The 14,197-nt window shown below is 56.2% G+C and overlaps 2 protein-coding genes across 7 annotated transcripts in view; one reads left to right on the plus strand and one right to left on the minus strand.

Moving 5' to 3' along the window:
• Nucleotides 1–6,177, plus strand: part of EPHX1 (epoxide hydrolase 1) — a 43,856-nt gene extending 37,679 nt beyond the window's left edge. For all 3 annotated transcript variants that reach the window (XM_022579332.3, XM_022579333.3, XM_022579334.2), the window contains exons 7-9: nt 692–800; nt 4,946–5,062; nt 5,677–6,177. In XM_022579332.3, the coding sequence (XP_022435040.1) occupies nt 692–800; nt 4,946–5,062; nt 5,677–5,878 (428 nt within the window). In that variant the 3' untranslated portion in view covers nt 5,879–6,177. The remainder of the gene's footprint in view (nt 1–691; nt 801–4,945; nt 5,063–5,676) is intronic.
• Nucleotides 6,178–6,701: 524 nt separating this feature from the next.
• TMEM63A (transmembrane protein 63A) overlaps nt 6,702–14,197 on the minus strand; it is a 33,067-nt gene continuing 25,571 nt past the window's right edge. For 3 of the 4 annotated variants that reach the window (XM_089907250.1, XM_022579328.2, XM_089907260.1), the window contains 7 exons: nt 13,840–13,902; nt 12,729–12,891; nt 11,736–11,841; nt 10,162–10,329; nt 9,325–9,440; nt 8,912–8,974; nt 6,702–7,657 (listed from right to left, as the gene is read on the minus strand). In XM_089907250.1, the coding sequence (XP_089763376.1) occupies nt 7,490–7,657; nt 8,912–8,974; nt 9,325–9,440; nt 10,162–10,329; nt 11,736–11,841; nt 12,729–12,891; nt 13,840–13,902 (847 nt within the window). In that variant the 3' untranslated portion in view covers nt 6,702–7,489. Of the gene's footprint in view, nt 7,658–8,911; nt 9,037–9,324; nt 9,441–10,161; nt 10,330–11,735; nt 11,842–12,728; nt 12,892–13,839; nt 13,903–14,197 lie in introns of all 4 variants that reach the window. The other variant, XM_022579329.2, reaches the window with a different exon arrangement.

The following is a 14,197-nucleotide window of genomic DNA, read 5'->3' on the forward strand; positions in this document are numbered from 1 at the left end:
TGTCCATATAACCAGCACACACTCAAGAAACAAAGCATGACCCACCAGCCTGGAAGCCACCTGTACCCTCTTCTGGGCACTACCCATCATGCCCAGGGCAGCCAGCCTCCTGACCTCTGACAGATAGATTGCTTTTGCCTGTTTTTATACTTTATATGCATTGGAATCCTCAAATAGGTGCTCTTTTGAGTCTGGCTTCTTTTGCTGAATATTTTGTTTCTGAGATCCATCCATGCCATTTTTAATGCTTGCTCAGTCTTTGAGCTTATGAGTGGATCAATATTATCTGTAACTGATTCCCTATTTTGGACTTTTAGGTTGTTTCTAATTTTTCACTAATCATAGAATAGAAACAAAAAAAAGCCCACTTTTAAAAAACACCATTCATATGTATTTCTCATTGGGATCCTACAAAACCTGGAGTCGTAGACTCTTCAGTTTGAAGGAAGTTGCCCATGTAGCGTACGGATCCCTAAGAGGTAGTGGGAGAGGTGTTACCCCTTTTGCCATTAAGGATTCCAAGGCCAAGGGTCAAGGAAGTGAGGTGCTCCTAGAGTTAGGGCAGGGCTGTGCTCTGACGTGGGCTTCCTGCCCACGGTGCCGCTCTGGGGGACCGGCACCGCACCTCTGTCCTGCTGGCCAGCTCCCTGGCCCCAGGCCTGAGCCGCTCGCTTGCTTCTTCCCATGTCAGGCTGTGCTCTGAATGACTCTCCCGTGGGACTGGCTGCCTATATTCTAGAGAAGTTTTCTACCTGGACCAATCCAGAGTTCCGAGACCTGGAGGATGGAGGCCTGGAGAGGTGAGACCCCATCCACCCCTGCTGCTGGCACCACCTTCCTCACCCACCTCCCTTCTCGCCATCTTCATCTCTGCTTGCTTTATCTGGGTGGGATGGTCAGCAAGTTCCATCTGTTGCTGGATGTCCCACAGATCCTCACCCTGTGGCCAGCCTAACCCTGATTTTTGGATGAGGAAGCTGAGGCCCAGAAGGGTCTATCCTCACAGTGGAGGGGTCAAGAATAGGATGCAGGGCTCAAGACTGTTCTGGTTGCTAAACAGCCTCCTCCTGGGACCGGGGCGTCCAGAGGGCAGCAAGAGCCTCTTTTTGGCCAAGACGTGGGAGCAGCCCACGGCCCCTCCCCCCAAACCCCGGAAGAGCCGGGCCTCATGGCCGTAGGAATGCATGCCCTGTGGAAGCCGGTCCTGCAGGGTGGCTGCAGAAAGAGTGGGGAGGCCGTCCTGTCTCCCGAAGCCTTGGAGGCTGCAGCCTCGACAGCGCAAGACTCCTGGGTCCCTGGTCTGACCTAAGCTTCATCAAGGTCGGTCTTGACCCACCTTCTCCAGGGCCCATCCCTTTTGTTATTGCTTCAGAGACACAGAGAGTGCCAGATACAGTGCTCAGATGTGGAAAAGAGTGAATGGATCTGGCCCTGGAAGTAGGGACTTTGTCTAAGCCATGCCCTAGCCCCAGCACCTGGAACAGCACTGGGCATATAGTTGGTGCTCAATAAATACTTATCTGATGAAATGAGCTCTAAAGATACATGCCAAGGACTGTGGGGCACAGAGAAAGGAGGATTCACTCTGTTTAAGGGACAGGGAGGGGAAATGACTGGGAGAATCTGTTTGATCTGGGCCTTAAAGGATGAGTAGGAGTTTGCCAGGTGGAAAGGGCGAAGAAGGGAATTTAGGCAAAGAGAAGAGCAGAAGCAAAGGTTGGAGTGATTAAAATGCATGGTGTACTTGGAAGGGGTAACTTGTCCAGAGGCTAGAGCAGGCACAGTGGAGCCAGACCACAAACTCATTCCTATAGGCGGGTCCTCCAAGAGCCTCACCCTGGGATCTGTCTCCCCCGCCCCACACTGGGCAGCACCCAAAGGTCAATGCAGTGCCACCGGGAGCACCTTGGCGAGGGGTCCGGCCCTGCTCCTTGCACACAAGTACCTGGAGCCAGATGTGAGGCCAGCCAGACCGCCCGCGGGCTTCCCCCTTCAGCTTCTGCTTGGCTGCATACCAGGAGCACCAAAGCTTTGCGCAGGGGACAGACGTGATCAGATCTGTGTTCTATAAGGGACACAGATCTTTTTGCAGGAGGGTGGAAATGGTTGCTGTGGTAGTTTTCAAGCTGTGGTCAGAGCTGTAGGGGTGATGGAAGCACTTGGCCAACTTGCCAAAAGCCAGTTCACCAGTTTATTTATTTTTTAAAATTTATATATTTATTTTTGGCTGTGCTGGGTCTTCGTTGCTGCGTGCGGGCTTCCTCTAGTTGTGGAGAGGGGAGGCTACTCTTCATTGCGGTGCACGGGCTTCTCATTGCGGTGGCTTCTCTTGTTGTGGAGCATGGGCTCTAGGCACGCAGGCTGCAGTAGTTGTGGCGTACGGACTCAGTATTGCAGCTCGCGGGCTCTAGAGCGCAGGCTCAGTAGCTGTGGCGCACGGGCTTAGTTGCTCTGCGGCATGTGGGATCTTCCTGGACCAGGGCTCGAACCCATGTCCCCTGCATTGGCAGGTGGATTCTTAACCACTGCGCCACCAGGGAAGTCCCAGTTCACAAGTTTAAATGCTTCTTTTAACTGTTCAGTTTCCATTGACTGGTTTTCACTTTGTTATCAAAATTGCATTTAAAAAGATGTTCAGGACTTCCCTGGTGGCGCAAAATGTGGTTCTAAGGATAAAAATGTAATTGACCAACTGCATCCGAATAGCTGAAGCAAACAAGTAAATTAAGCAAACTGACCATCTTGGGCCAATTGGCTTCTGATGAATCAACGAAGCTAACTGCATACAGCTGAGGAGCCTGGCAGGCGGAGCAGCAAATGTTCTTTTTAATTTTATTTTATTTTATTTATTTATTTATTTTTGCAGTACACGGGCCTCTCACTGTTGTGGCCTCTCCCGTTGCGGAGCACAGGCTCAGCGGCCATGGCTCACGGGCCCAGCCGCTTCACGGCATGTGGGATCCTCCCGGACCGGGGTACAAACCCGTGTCCCCTGCATCGGCAGGCGGACTCTCAACCACTGCACCACCAGGGAAGCCCGCAAATGTTCTTTAATCCAGGCAGCGAGGATGGGGTGGGAATGCAGGAGTGAGGGCAGCAGGGCTTGGCGGGGACACAGACAGGCTGAGCTCATTTTCGTCACAGACATGCCGAGTGGGAGATGCTGGCAGGATGCCCGGGCGCAGGTGTCCACTTGGTAACTGGGCTCACAGATCTGGAGCTCAGGTGAGGGGTCGAATTGGAAGGAGTTATTTCCACTGTCCTCTTGGTGAATTAGTAGCTGGAGCCACAGGGTAGATCTCCTCAGACAGAGTGCAACAGGGCAGCATCCAGGGATGCTGGGAGGAGCCTTATTGGCTGCTGAAGGACCAGAAGTGAGAAAGTCTGGGAGGACAGACCTAGTGAGAGGGCCCTACCCGCGAGGCCTGGGCAGCAGGGACAGTTCCGGTGTGCAGGGTGAGGAGGCATGGGAGAGATGGCAGGGGCGGGAGAGAGGGGACAGGAGTATGGAGCAAGGGTAAGGCCTGAGGGCATTCGGGGTTGGGGGGGGGGGCGGGTGACTGACGTTTGGGCCTGAAGAGGCAGATGGAGGCATTTAGGGCCCAGGACAAGCGGCGACAGCTCTCCTAAGCCCCAAATCTGGACTCAAGCAGGGAAGGGTATGGGGGGTGGGAGCTGCTGCCCCATGAACTTGGATTTCCTCAAAGAGGCAGGCAGGGCAGGCGGGAGGCTGTGGGTGAGCACACGGCTGTCAGGACCTGTTGAGGAGGTGGCAGCTGAGGTTGGAGAGCGTGGCGTCAGTAGTGCTGGAGTCCCCTCACGTCTGTGGACTGTCGGGTGGGCTCAGGGTGGCAGAAGGCCCCCAGGGTGAGGGCACTGAAGGGGTGAGTGATGGCAGGGGAGCGAGAGGGTCTGAGGTGCGGTGGGCGGTTATTCCAGGGAAGAAGGGCAGATGCTGGGGAGTGGAAGATGAGTTGGGGAACAGTGGGGAAATGGAGGCCCAGGAGGCACAGCCAGTGGAAAGCAGCAGCTGAAGTGGGCAGAGGGGAGGCCACATGGAGGGCTCCGGGGGCTCTGGACGCAGGCCGGGCTGAGGGAGCCCAGCAGCAGGAGAGAGAGAGGGCCGGGTGGGCCCAGGAGGAAGTGGGGCTTCCAGAGTCCACAGGCCACGTGCTCCAACATTAGGTACCAAATGGTTATTTCCTTCCAGAGTGTGGGGCTCTGCAGTCTGGGTGGGGTTCACCTGCTCAGCAGTTCCCAGGCTGGAGAAGAAAAGGGGTGTCCCGTGCTGAGTGGGTGTGGCGGGTCTCTGCAGGAGCCCATGGCTCCCTCCTGGGGTGACACAGGTTTGGCGGGAGGCAAGCTGGGGGCTAGTGAATAAAAATGCCCCAGGAGCTGCTGACCCTGCCCTGCTTCTCCTGGTGTCCGGTCAGGGCAGGATCGGGGCTTCTAAAGCCTGCCTGGAGATCAGGTTTGGCTCAGGGCCTGGCAGGGTGGGCCCCCCTGAGGATGGTCTGAAGGTGGCCTGAACTGAGGTCCCAGGAGTGGGCACCACCTCTGAGCAGGGTTTGCAGCATCCTACCCACCGACCTCCTGGCTACCCAGCGGTGACCAGCCAAAGCCTCTGGGTTCAGTTGACCTCACCTGCTTCATCCCTTCTGGCCTGAACCGTTAGGCAGGTCAGGGAGGGGGGTGGTTGACACCACCCAAGATGACAGCCTGCCTTGTACATGGCCATTACTCTGCATTACCTGTCGTCATGGTTATGGTGACGCTGGGCCAGGCCTGCCTGTGGCACGGGGATGAGATCGCCAAGCTGGCAGTGAGGCCTGAGGAGGGAAGCCAGGAGGGCATAGCGCCTGGCGTACAGCTTGAAAGTGGCGGCCCTTATTTGTCATACAACTGCACCTGGCACTGAGAGGGGCCTTCCGGTCTGCTTTCCCAGGAAGTTCTCCCTGGACGATCTGCTGACGGGCGTGATGCTCTACTGGACGACAGGCACCATCACCTCCTCCCAGCGCTTCTACAAAGAGAACATGAGGCTGGACAATAGGCATGAGGGGTAAGTCCGGCTGAGCCCGGAGCAGGGCTTCTGAGGAGGGTGCCTCCGAGGCAGGGAGCAGGGGAATGGCCTGGCCTTGGACTCGAGGGAGGACGTTTGATGCGGTAAAGTGCAGCCTAGCCTTGGGTGCGCGCCGGGAGTGTAAGATGAGAACACAATTTAAAGGTCAGGGGTGTTGGGAGAGATTCCTATTATTAGAAGTAGCTCACAGAGGGAACACCAGGCCTGCCCCCCAGGCATCCCAAGCGGCTCCCGCAGGGCCGGGAGGCTGTCCTAGGGTTGCGGTGATGGCTCTGGGACTTCCCCGGAACCCTTTCCTGATCTCACAGGGAAACTCTCAGGCAGCAGCAAAGGGAAGCGGCGGGGGGACAAAGGTGGGAGTTAGAGGCTGTCCCACCCCACCTCAGTGACGCTGTCCAGCTGGGGCAGCCCTTCCAGAAAAGAGGGCCCCAGAGAGGGCTGGAATTGAGGTGGGCGGTTAAAACCCTGGGTCTGTCCTTCTATGGTTCCACATGGGTGAGCGAACTGAACCCCCAGCCCCCTGAATCCCTGCTTTGGGGAAGAGGGGGGCCAGGACACAGCTTCCCCCTCAGTGGGATCTCTGTCTCTTCCAGGATAAAGGTCCACGTGCCCACGGGCTTTGCTGCCTTCCCTTGTGAGTTAATACACGTCCCAGAAAAGTGGGTGAAATCCAAATACCCGAAACTCATCTCTTATTCCTACATGCCCCGTGGGGGCCACTTTGCTGCCTTTGAGGAGCCAGAGCTGCTCGCCCAGGACATCCACAAGTTCATGGGGCTGCTGGAGCGGCAGTGACCCCGGCGGGGACCGGCTGTCACCTCGCAGGCAGCCCCTGCCCTGGCATGGCAGGCTTCCTCCCGACACCCGCCGTTTTCCCCGGAAGCCCCCGGTCTCCCAGCCCAGCTCCCAGTAGAAGTGAGGCTGGCAGGGAGGCCCCCTCCCAGTCCTCTGTTGGCGGAGTTGCCCCTTTCCCCAGGAATGTGCTTGCTTCCGTCCCCTGCCCGTGCTGGGACCCCGTGCTCACCCCTCCACACACACTCCCCACACACTTTGTTAAGCAACATGGCTTTGATGATAAATGATTTTCCTTCTAAGAGCGGCTGGAACAAGTGACATATCGAGCCCCAACCCCACGTGGGGTGCCCCTTCCAGCAGAGCTGCCAGGTCTGCACTGGGGCCCTTGCTCCATCCTAGCCAGGAGAGGCAGGACGGGCCGCTGGGGCCGGCGGGAGGCCACTCTGTCCTCCCAGGTGCCGCCCGAGGCAGCTCTGAGCAGAGGCAGTGACGCCGAGTGACTGCCGGGGACCTGCCCGCCTCGCCTCAGCGGGGATGGAAGCGGCCCCCCAGCTCTGCCCACCGGCACCCACCACACCGGCTTGTGCCTCTGGCAGTAGGAAGGCAGCTTCTCCGGCAAGTGCCCAAAGGTGCGTCCCAAGCCGCGGGATCCCGTGGGGAGAGAAAAAGCAAGAGGCTGCGCCCCTCCTTCTGTGGCCATAGTTCTCCCTTGGCTTCAAGGAGGCCCTGAGCACTGCTCCCTTTGGAGGGAACAGACAGATGGAATCAAGGGCTGCAGGCTGAGCCCCACGCACTGGGCCCCGAAGAGGCGGCATCTCACCAGTCTGGCTGAATGGGCATTTTATTAGTGGTCCTCATTGTCTCTGCCAGCTGCAGGGGACCCTGACCCAGCCACAGCGTCACTGGCAACGTGACAGAAAAACACAGAACCATGGCAGGGATGTAGAGGAGACTGGGGCGGCCCAGCACCGGCCCGCTCCCGTCCTGCGCCCTGTGGCTCGCTCCTGGGGGCCGGGGGCAGGGGTGTGAAGGGCCTGATAGCCAGAAGGGGAAGCTGGGATGGACCTGGACCATCATCTGGCACCCATCTCAGGCCTGCGGTTGCTGCAGACTCTTTGGTTATCAGTTGCGTGTGTGCCCGGAGGAGGGGGGGCAGTGTCTGAATGCTCAGAGGGAGAAGGTCTTCCACACGGTACCTCCCCCTCTTGCTTGATACAGTCACCACACTAATGGGTTGGAGGAACACAGTGCCAACACATGATCCTGCTGAAAATCATCAGGGGCATCATCCCGGCCACAGAGCTGAGCACTTATGCAGAAGGGGGACTTGGAAATAGAGCCTTGGGCAAGCAAGGGAGAGTCCAGAGCTGCACATCCTCCCCTTACCACTCCTAGGACTAGAAAAGACCACCACCTGATGGCAGTCCCGCACTTCCGCCTCAGCCAAGGGCCAGAGCCCCTTTCTTCTCCCATCTTTTTAGAGCTGTTGTGCTTAAAACAGGTGGAAAGAAGTCCTGACTTGGTTGAGGTTGGAGTCAAGCCACTTCTCCACCTGTGTCTCTTCCCCTCCCAACTCCCCGGGTCTGGACGAGCCCGGCAGCTCCCCGGCCCTCAGGCCTCCTGGCAGGCGGCCGCCACGCTGTCCGCAGGGCTCCGATCCAGGCACTGCCGTGGGACAGTCCCACTGATGTTGTGGATGGCACCGTAGGTCTGCTGCTGCTGCGGGGACAGGGCTATTTTCTCCGAGGACAAGCTGTTCAGAATCCGGGGCACGTAGGACTGCCAACAAATGGGGGTGTTAGTGCTTGGGTGGGGTGGGCACGAGAGTCCCTATCCCGTTCCTCCCCTACCGCCCCGCCTCCCTCCAGCCGGAAGACACACAGAATGCTCGTGAAGGACACATAAAGAAATAACATCAACCTAGGACATCAGGACCTAAACTATGCCAACTGCAGATTTTCCTAACAGCCAGAGCAAATCAGAACACACAGTCACAGTTCTCCTGGTCATAGAGAAGAGAGCACACACACCAATTTCTCAGAGGAAACAAAACTCTTCCTGGCACTGGATTCTAGAAGAACTTCTCACTCTGTGTAGGAAACAGCTCTATCTACACAGGGCAGGTTTAGAATGCTGTCAGTGGGACTTCTGAGCAGCTGACCGACTCTGTGCAGGTTCTGTTTCCTCTCAATCCCAGACTCCAGCTGCCGACCTGAACCAGGCTGAGAACGAGGGATCTGCATCATCCACCTGCCCTGTCTGGCAGGCATAGTCACAGGTGTGCCTCTGGGTAATGAATCTTCCTGAAACCTCCTCTGGGGCTGGTCCAGAGACAGACACTGATAAGAGTGCCTGACACCCGAGAGGGAGCCACTGGAAAGAATGCTGCTGCTGATCTAGATCGGCGCTGTCCCAGCCCTGTCTGTCAGGCCGGGCGGTCACGGCTCCGGGAGCCTGTGGCTCCACCTTCCTTTCCCAACCCCACCCTGGGAGCAGGACCCTGGAGGCCGGAAGCAGGGAGAACCAGGAAGGAAAGGAGTCCTGGTGTCTTTCTAACACTGTTGCCCCCCCTCCACAGCAGGTAAAATGTTCATTTGTTGAATTCAGAGGGGAGTTAGTGTGACACCCTCTAGGTGCCTAGCAAAGGACCTCACACAGGCAGGTGCTGGCGAAATGCTCTGATAAAGCTTCATCAAACCGCAGGGCCTTGCCATATGGCTTCGCTAAAGGCCCAAGCTCACCAAGCATTAAATATGCAGAGAAGGAAAGTGAGCAGGCAACTGAAACCGAGGGAGATGGGTATACATCATGGCAAAACTAATTATCTTCTGGTGATGGGTGTGGCTTCACACATGCAAGAGAAAACATCCGGAGGGACCAGGGATCCCTTCTCAAATGACGTTAATTCAGAAACCCGCCTGGCACGTGATCAAGGGACTTCTGTCTTAACAGGAGAGGATCAAAGCGGGTTTGCAGGGCCCATCTGGTCGGGGCCGGTGTAGATGCTCACGCTTGGCTAAGAACCGCACTTACTGTGAACGGTGATGGCACGTGGGCCCCCGCCTCACTTCCTTTGTCACTTGCCGATTCTTCGGACTGCAGACAACAGCAAAAACTTGCGATGATAAACAAAACCGATCTTCCTGAACTAACACCCTCTAAACAAACAGACTATTAACACCCAGAATAATAGTACCAGCTGGCACAAAGCTCCCAGCGGCAGCCCAAGAGAGGATGGTGTGGGCAGTGCAGGGAGCAGGGAAGGGGGCAGGGAGGGAAGCTACACGTCACACCCAGCTACCCACGCCTTCCCCGTGGATAAATAAAATGTGGAGAGGGCCGTTGATCTGTTGATCTGGGAAGAGGTGGAGGAGAGATGGAGAATGAAGCCACCATCTTCTCCTCCCAGACCCTGCCTGGGCAGCAGTGGGGGAGGGGCCCTTTACCTTGTAGTTCAGAGGGCTGAGGTGCCTGAAGCATCCAAAGCAGGTGTAGGCCAGGCAGACCAGGATGGTAAGCAGAAGCACCAGGAAGGTGAACACGGTGAGGGGAGCCTTCAGACCTGGGGACAAAGATGCCAGCCTTGGCGGGGGGGAGGTCACACCTGGTGCAGGAACTGTGTGTGGCTTCTCCCTCAGGCCAAAGACGAAGAGAAGGCATCAGCCACCCCCTTCCCACCATCTCCAGCAGCTGGGATGGTATCTTCACAGGCAGGGGCACAAAGAGTGACCCACTGAACAGCTGGCGTTATCCCTGGTCAGATTTCAGGTACTGGGGCACCGAGTCAAAGGCAAGTTGCCAGCTTCCTCGCCGGGTAGGTTCCCTCCAGTCTCCAGTGCCCTCGGCAGAGTCACACATCTCTTCTGCCTCTTCCTTTTTCTCAAGAGTGGCAGTTCTCCCTCCTGCATGTCCCCACTGCCTCCACACCGTGAAGTGTGAGGACCTGGGCCCATCCACACCCGCAAAGAGCATCGCGGACGAGCTTCCCCCTCTCTGGTTCAGCCCCTTCATAGCTGGTAAAGGGACCATCTTCTCTGTAAGGCTGTCTGGGGCAATCGACCTGGCCTTCACCAGGTTACACCTGACCTCAGGATAGCTTGGAACTGGGTTGTCGGCGCTGTACCCAATCAGCCCTCACCCTTGGGGTACCACCGTCTGATTGGACAGCGAGTCGATGCTCTTAAAACAGGAAGGGATTTGACCGGCTGGTGTGGATGCGGGAATAGGAGGCTGGGTGTTGCCTCCTGCCCTCCACCCCCGCCCCAGTCAGAAGGGCCACTCACCCAGGCGCAGGAAGGAAAAGAAGTAGAGCCAGAAGAGGCACAGGATGGGAGCGGCCAAGGCCTGGTTCACGGCTGCGAAGTGGATTCGCTTCTCCAGCTTTGCCGGGAGGTAGGCGAAGTAGAGGTTGTGCCGGTCGACCATGTGCTTGAGCAGGATGTAGATGAGGCCTGCAGGGCCAGGGCTGTGAGCTGGACGGTGGCTGGGCCGCAGGGGCCACTCGACGCCCTTCCTCCTGGAGGTGGCTACTTGTGCCGGGAGCTGGGCTGGGGCTGCGGCTGGGCTACGTGCACACGTGCACGTCCTCGCTCCTACTGCTTTTTCTCCTTCTCTCTCTCTCCCCGCCCCGCCCCGCCCTGTCCACCTCTCCCCCTCTCCCCTCTCCCCACCTCCCCTCCCTCCCTCCCAGCCTCTTTCTGACCCAGGGAGTAGAGGTGTCTGTGCTGCTGTCCTCACGGAACATTGAAATTCTAGGACCATTTTGGGGAAAGAGGCGATTTCACACCCAGAGGCCTGGCCTCAACTTCCTCACACGCTGAGCCCCCCTCCTCTTATCCCTCAGTGCTCCCACGCTCCTTTCCTTCTCCCACCCAAGCTGACCCCCTGTACCGTCACTGCCAACAGATGCCCAAGGGTCTAAACCCAGGGATGGCACAGGAGGTGGGTGGGTGCTGCCTCTTCTATCATGTCAGGTTCTTTAAAAACATTTTTTGTCGTTGTTTTGAAAGAGTAATACTATCATAGATCTTTAAAAATAGTACGAGGGCTTCCCTGGTGGCGCAGTGGTTGAGAGTCCGCCTGCCGATGCAGGGGACATGGGTTCGTGCCCCGGTCCGGAAAGATCCCACATGCCGTGGAGCGGCTGGGCCTGTGAGCCATGGCTGCTGAGCCTGTGCGTCCGGAGCCTGTGCTCCGCAACTGGAGAGGCCACAACAGTGAGAGGCCCGCGTACCGCAAAAAAAAAAAAAAAAGTACGAGAGAGTATACAGGGGAAACTAAAACTTCCTCCTTTCTCTAAACCACAGCTATCACTGCCAACAGTCTCCTGGGTGTTCTGTTTCCTTCCAGACGCTTCCATTTGTCTGCCAGCTCCTGATGGTGTATTTTAATTGCAAGAGCTCGACCTTGTAAGTCAAACAGTCCTAAGTTCATATCTGGGCTCTACTCCTCACTAACAAAGCGTTAAGTGCTTCATCTGTGAAAAGGGGACAGAAACAAGACCTGCCTTGAAGGATCGTGAGAGAATTAAGTGTGACAATCCACGTGGAGAGTGACAGTGGCCACCGGAGCCAGGACACAAACACGAGCGCCTCCACCAGTGCTGCTGGCACTGTCCTAGCCGCTGCCGGAGGGTCACCCAGGAATGAAGCGGTCAGCCGGCAGAGGCCCTCAGACCAGGAGGGGTACTAAGAGAGCTCGCAGTTTGGAAGGCCCGCGGAAGGAATCCATGAGAAATGAAATTAAATTTGGTGTCCCCTGTGGCTACAAGAGGCCCTCTGTTTGTGGGGCTCCATGACGCCCTGCTGATGGCTGCCCGCCATCCACCTACCCTGGGACCGGCCCCAGGGCCACTCACCGAACGGCACGATGATGGGGCAGGTGATGCTGTAGGCCATGATGACGGTGAAGACACAGAGCATCCACGCATACATGGCTCCAAACTCGTACTCGAAGGCCTGGTTCTGGGAGGGGGAGGTGGTGAGGGGCTTAGGGGTTTGGTCCACACCAACCCGCCTCTGTGCATTCCAAGTGGTCGGGGAGAACACAGTGCGGGAGGACTTTGGAAGCGGGAGCCTCACCGCGCCCCTCACCTCTCAAGGCCCCTTCTTTCCCTCCACAAGCCTCCTCCAGCTTCACCTGGCTCACACCCAGACCTCGAAAGGCACAATGACTCGTGTTTTCGTAGTGTTTCTCTTGTTCTAATCCTGTCTACACAACAGGCCTGTGAGCCCCCAAAGGGCAGAGGGGCTACATCTGACTGTAGAATGATACTCCACAGACTCTGTCAGACCCAACATCACTCCGCCCCTTCTAGCCGTGTGTCCCGGGCCAAGCACTTGAGCTCCCGGTGGCTTAGTCTGTGCGTCTGCAAAGCAAACTCCAGTAGCGCCCATCTCACGGCGGGCTCTGAGGATTAAATGACAGGATGCAGGGCTTCTCCTCTTATGGTTCCCACAGTGGCAAAGGAGAATAAAAGAGAACCCCACACACCCAATTCAGAGAGTCCTGGAACAAATGCCACCAGCCCAAAATGCCTTGACCTCTGTAGTAATCTAAGAATTTATGCAAATGAAGGTCCATGGGAAAGAAATGTGTGTGTGTGTGTGTGTGTGTGTGTGATCAGCCCGGTTAAAATGCAAAAATCCCCACTCTCTCCTCCAGCCCGAGTCAGTGTGGAGGATGACCTAGCCAGGCTCTCACCCAGGCTCCTTACATCTCCTTCCCCCACAGCCCTGGGCCCAGTTGAGAGGTCCTGAGCAGAATGCCCGGCACTTAGCAGGCGGCTGGGTGAACGCGGGCGGCGGGGAGGCTCTGGGACGAAGGCGGCGCCCACCCCCAGCCTCTGTACCTGCTTGATGTTCCTACGGTCGGCTGCAGTCTTGGCCATGACCATGCGGAAGGTGTAGAGGATGAGGCCGGGCAGCCGCAGCAGCTCCATGCCGTTGCCAATGAAGGCCGAGGCGATGACATAGTTCACAAAGAAGGCGCCCTGGTCGGGCAGGAAGACGCACCTGGGGAACCACCGGGTGTGCGAGCTGAGCGCCCCGAGAGGGAGAGGGGCCCGTGACTGAGCAGAGACGGGACTCAGAACTGACCACGGATTTGGCCATCTGGAAGTCACTGTCAACCTAGACCCGAGCTGGTTGGGTATGGGTGTGTCTGTCTGTGGCTGCCAGCTCCCAAGTCCTCAGTTTACCCAGCGAGAACCCATTTAAGAAAATTCACTCTATCCTTTCAGATAGGCACGGCCAGGCTTCCCTGTGAACAGTCCTTTGGAAAAGTCTATCTTGGACATTCGGGCCTACATTAGGACTTAAAGTATAGTACAGTAGGGGCTGGGGATGAATCCCAGCTCTGTCTCTTAACTAGCTGGGTAGCCTTTTTTTCTTCAGCATGTCTGGGCCTCAGTCTCATCTGTAAAATGGAAATAGTCAAATTTCTGACTCATAGCTTGTTTAAAGATTAAATGAAGGAAAGAATCAAGCATTTAGCATGGCATCTTCTTAAATAACAGCTATTACTATTAAGTGGGTTCGGTACAAGTTGAAAATACTAACGAGGACACACATTAGAAATAAGTTCACCTCCTCTCTCCTAGCAAAACTAATCCTGGACCAGACAGTCATTCTGGTTGCAGTGTTAATTATTATTCTCCTTCCCCCTTCCCTGGCACCACTGAGACCCAGCAGTTCCTTCTCCCCAGGCCGTTCGGTTCTCGGTAAGTAAGTTTCAGAGAATGAATGAGAACGTCACTAATTGAGTTTCAACCTAAAAGGTTAACCACTTTTCTGCACTTGTAGCACAAAGCGGGTCAGTTCCCCCGGTGCAGCCCCGCCAGGAACCTGTAGTGGTGCGGGGAGTCCACAGGCCCTGAAGGACAGACAACCCTCCCCTCACTGCAGCCCCAGCCCCAGCCCCTGGGGGACGTGGCTCCAAAACTCAGCGTGGCTGATACTTACTCCAACCTGACAGAGGCCTCCGAGGAAGTTTTATCAAAGAGCCACCGGAAGAAAAAATCCAAACTGAAAGAAGAATGAATCCCATAAGAACTTATTTCCAACAGTCCATGTGATCACTGCATATGTTTTCATTTTCTTCTGTTTTTTTTTTTTTTTTAAAAAAAGGCCAGATCTCAAGATCTACCCTGGTTCTCTAAGATGCTACTTATACCATAACTCATCAGGGCCTGCTTTAACAGAAACTTCCTTCCTCGAAATAACCAAAGCCATGATTAGACCCTCTCCCTAAGTGGAAGGTCCATGGTAAGTTTCATTTTCAAGCTTTTTTTTTTTTTTTAGGCAGAAAGATCATATCTCT

Source organism: Delphinapterus leucas, chromosome 1 (assembly GCF_059928025.1).
Source record: "Delphinapterus leucas isolate spDelLeu-1000000601 "Yukka" chromosome 1, BTC_Dleu_Yukka2, whole genome shotgun sequence".
Lineage (NCBI taxonomy): Eukaryota > Metazoa > Chordata > Mammalia > Artiodactyla > Monodontidae > Delphinapterus > Delphinapterus leucas.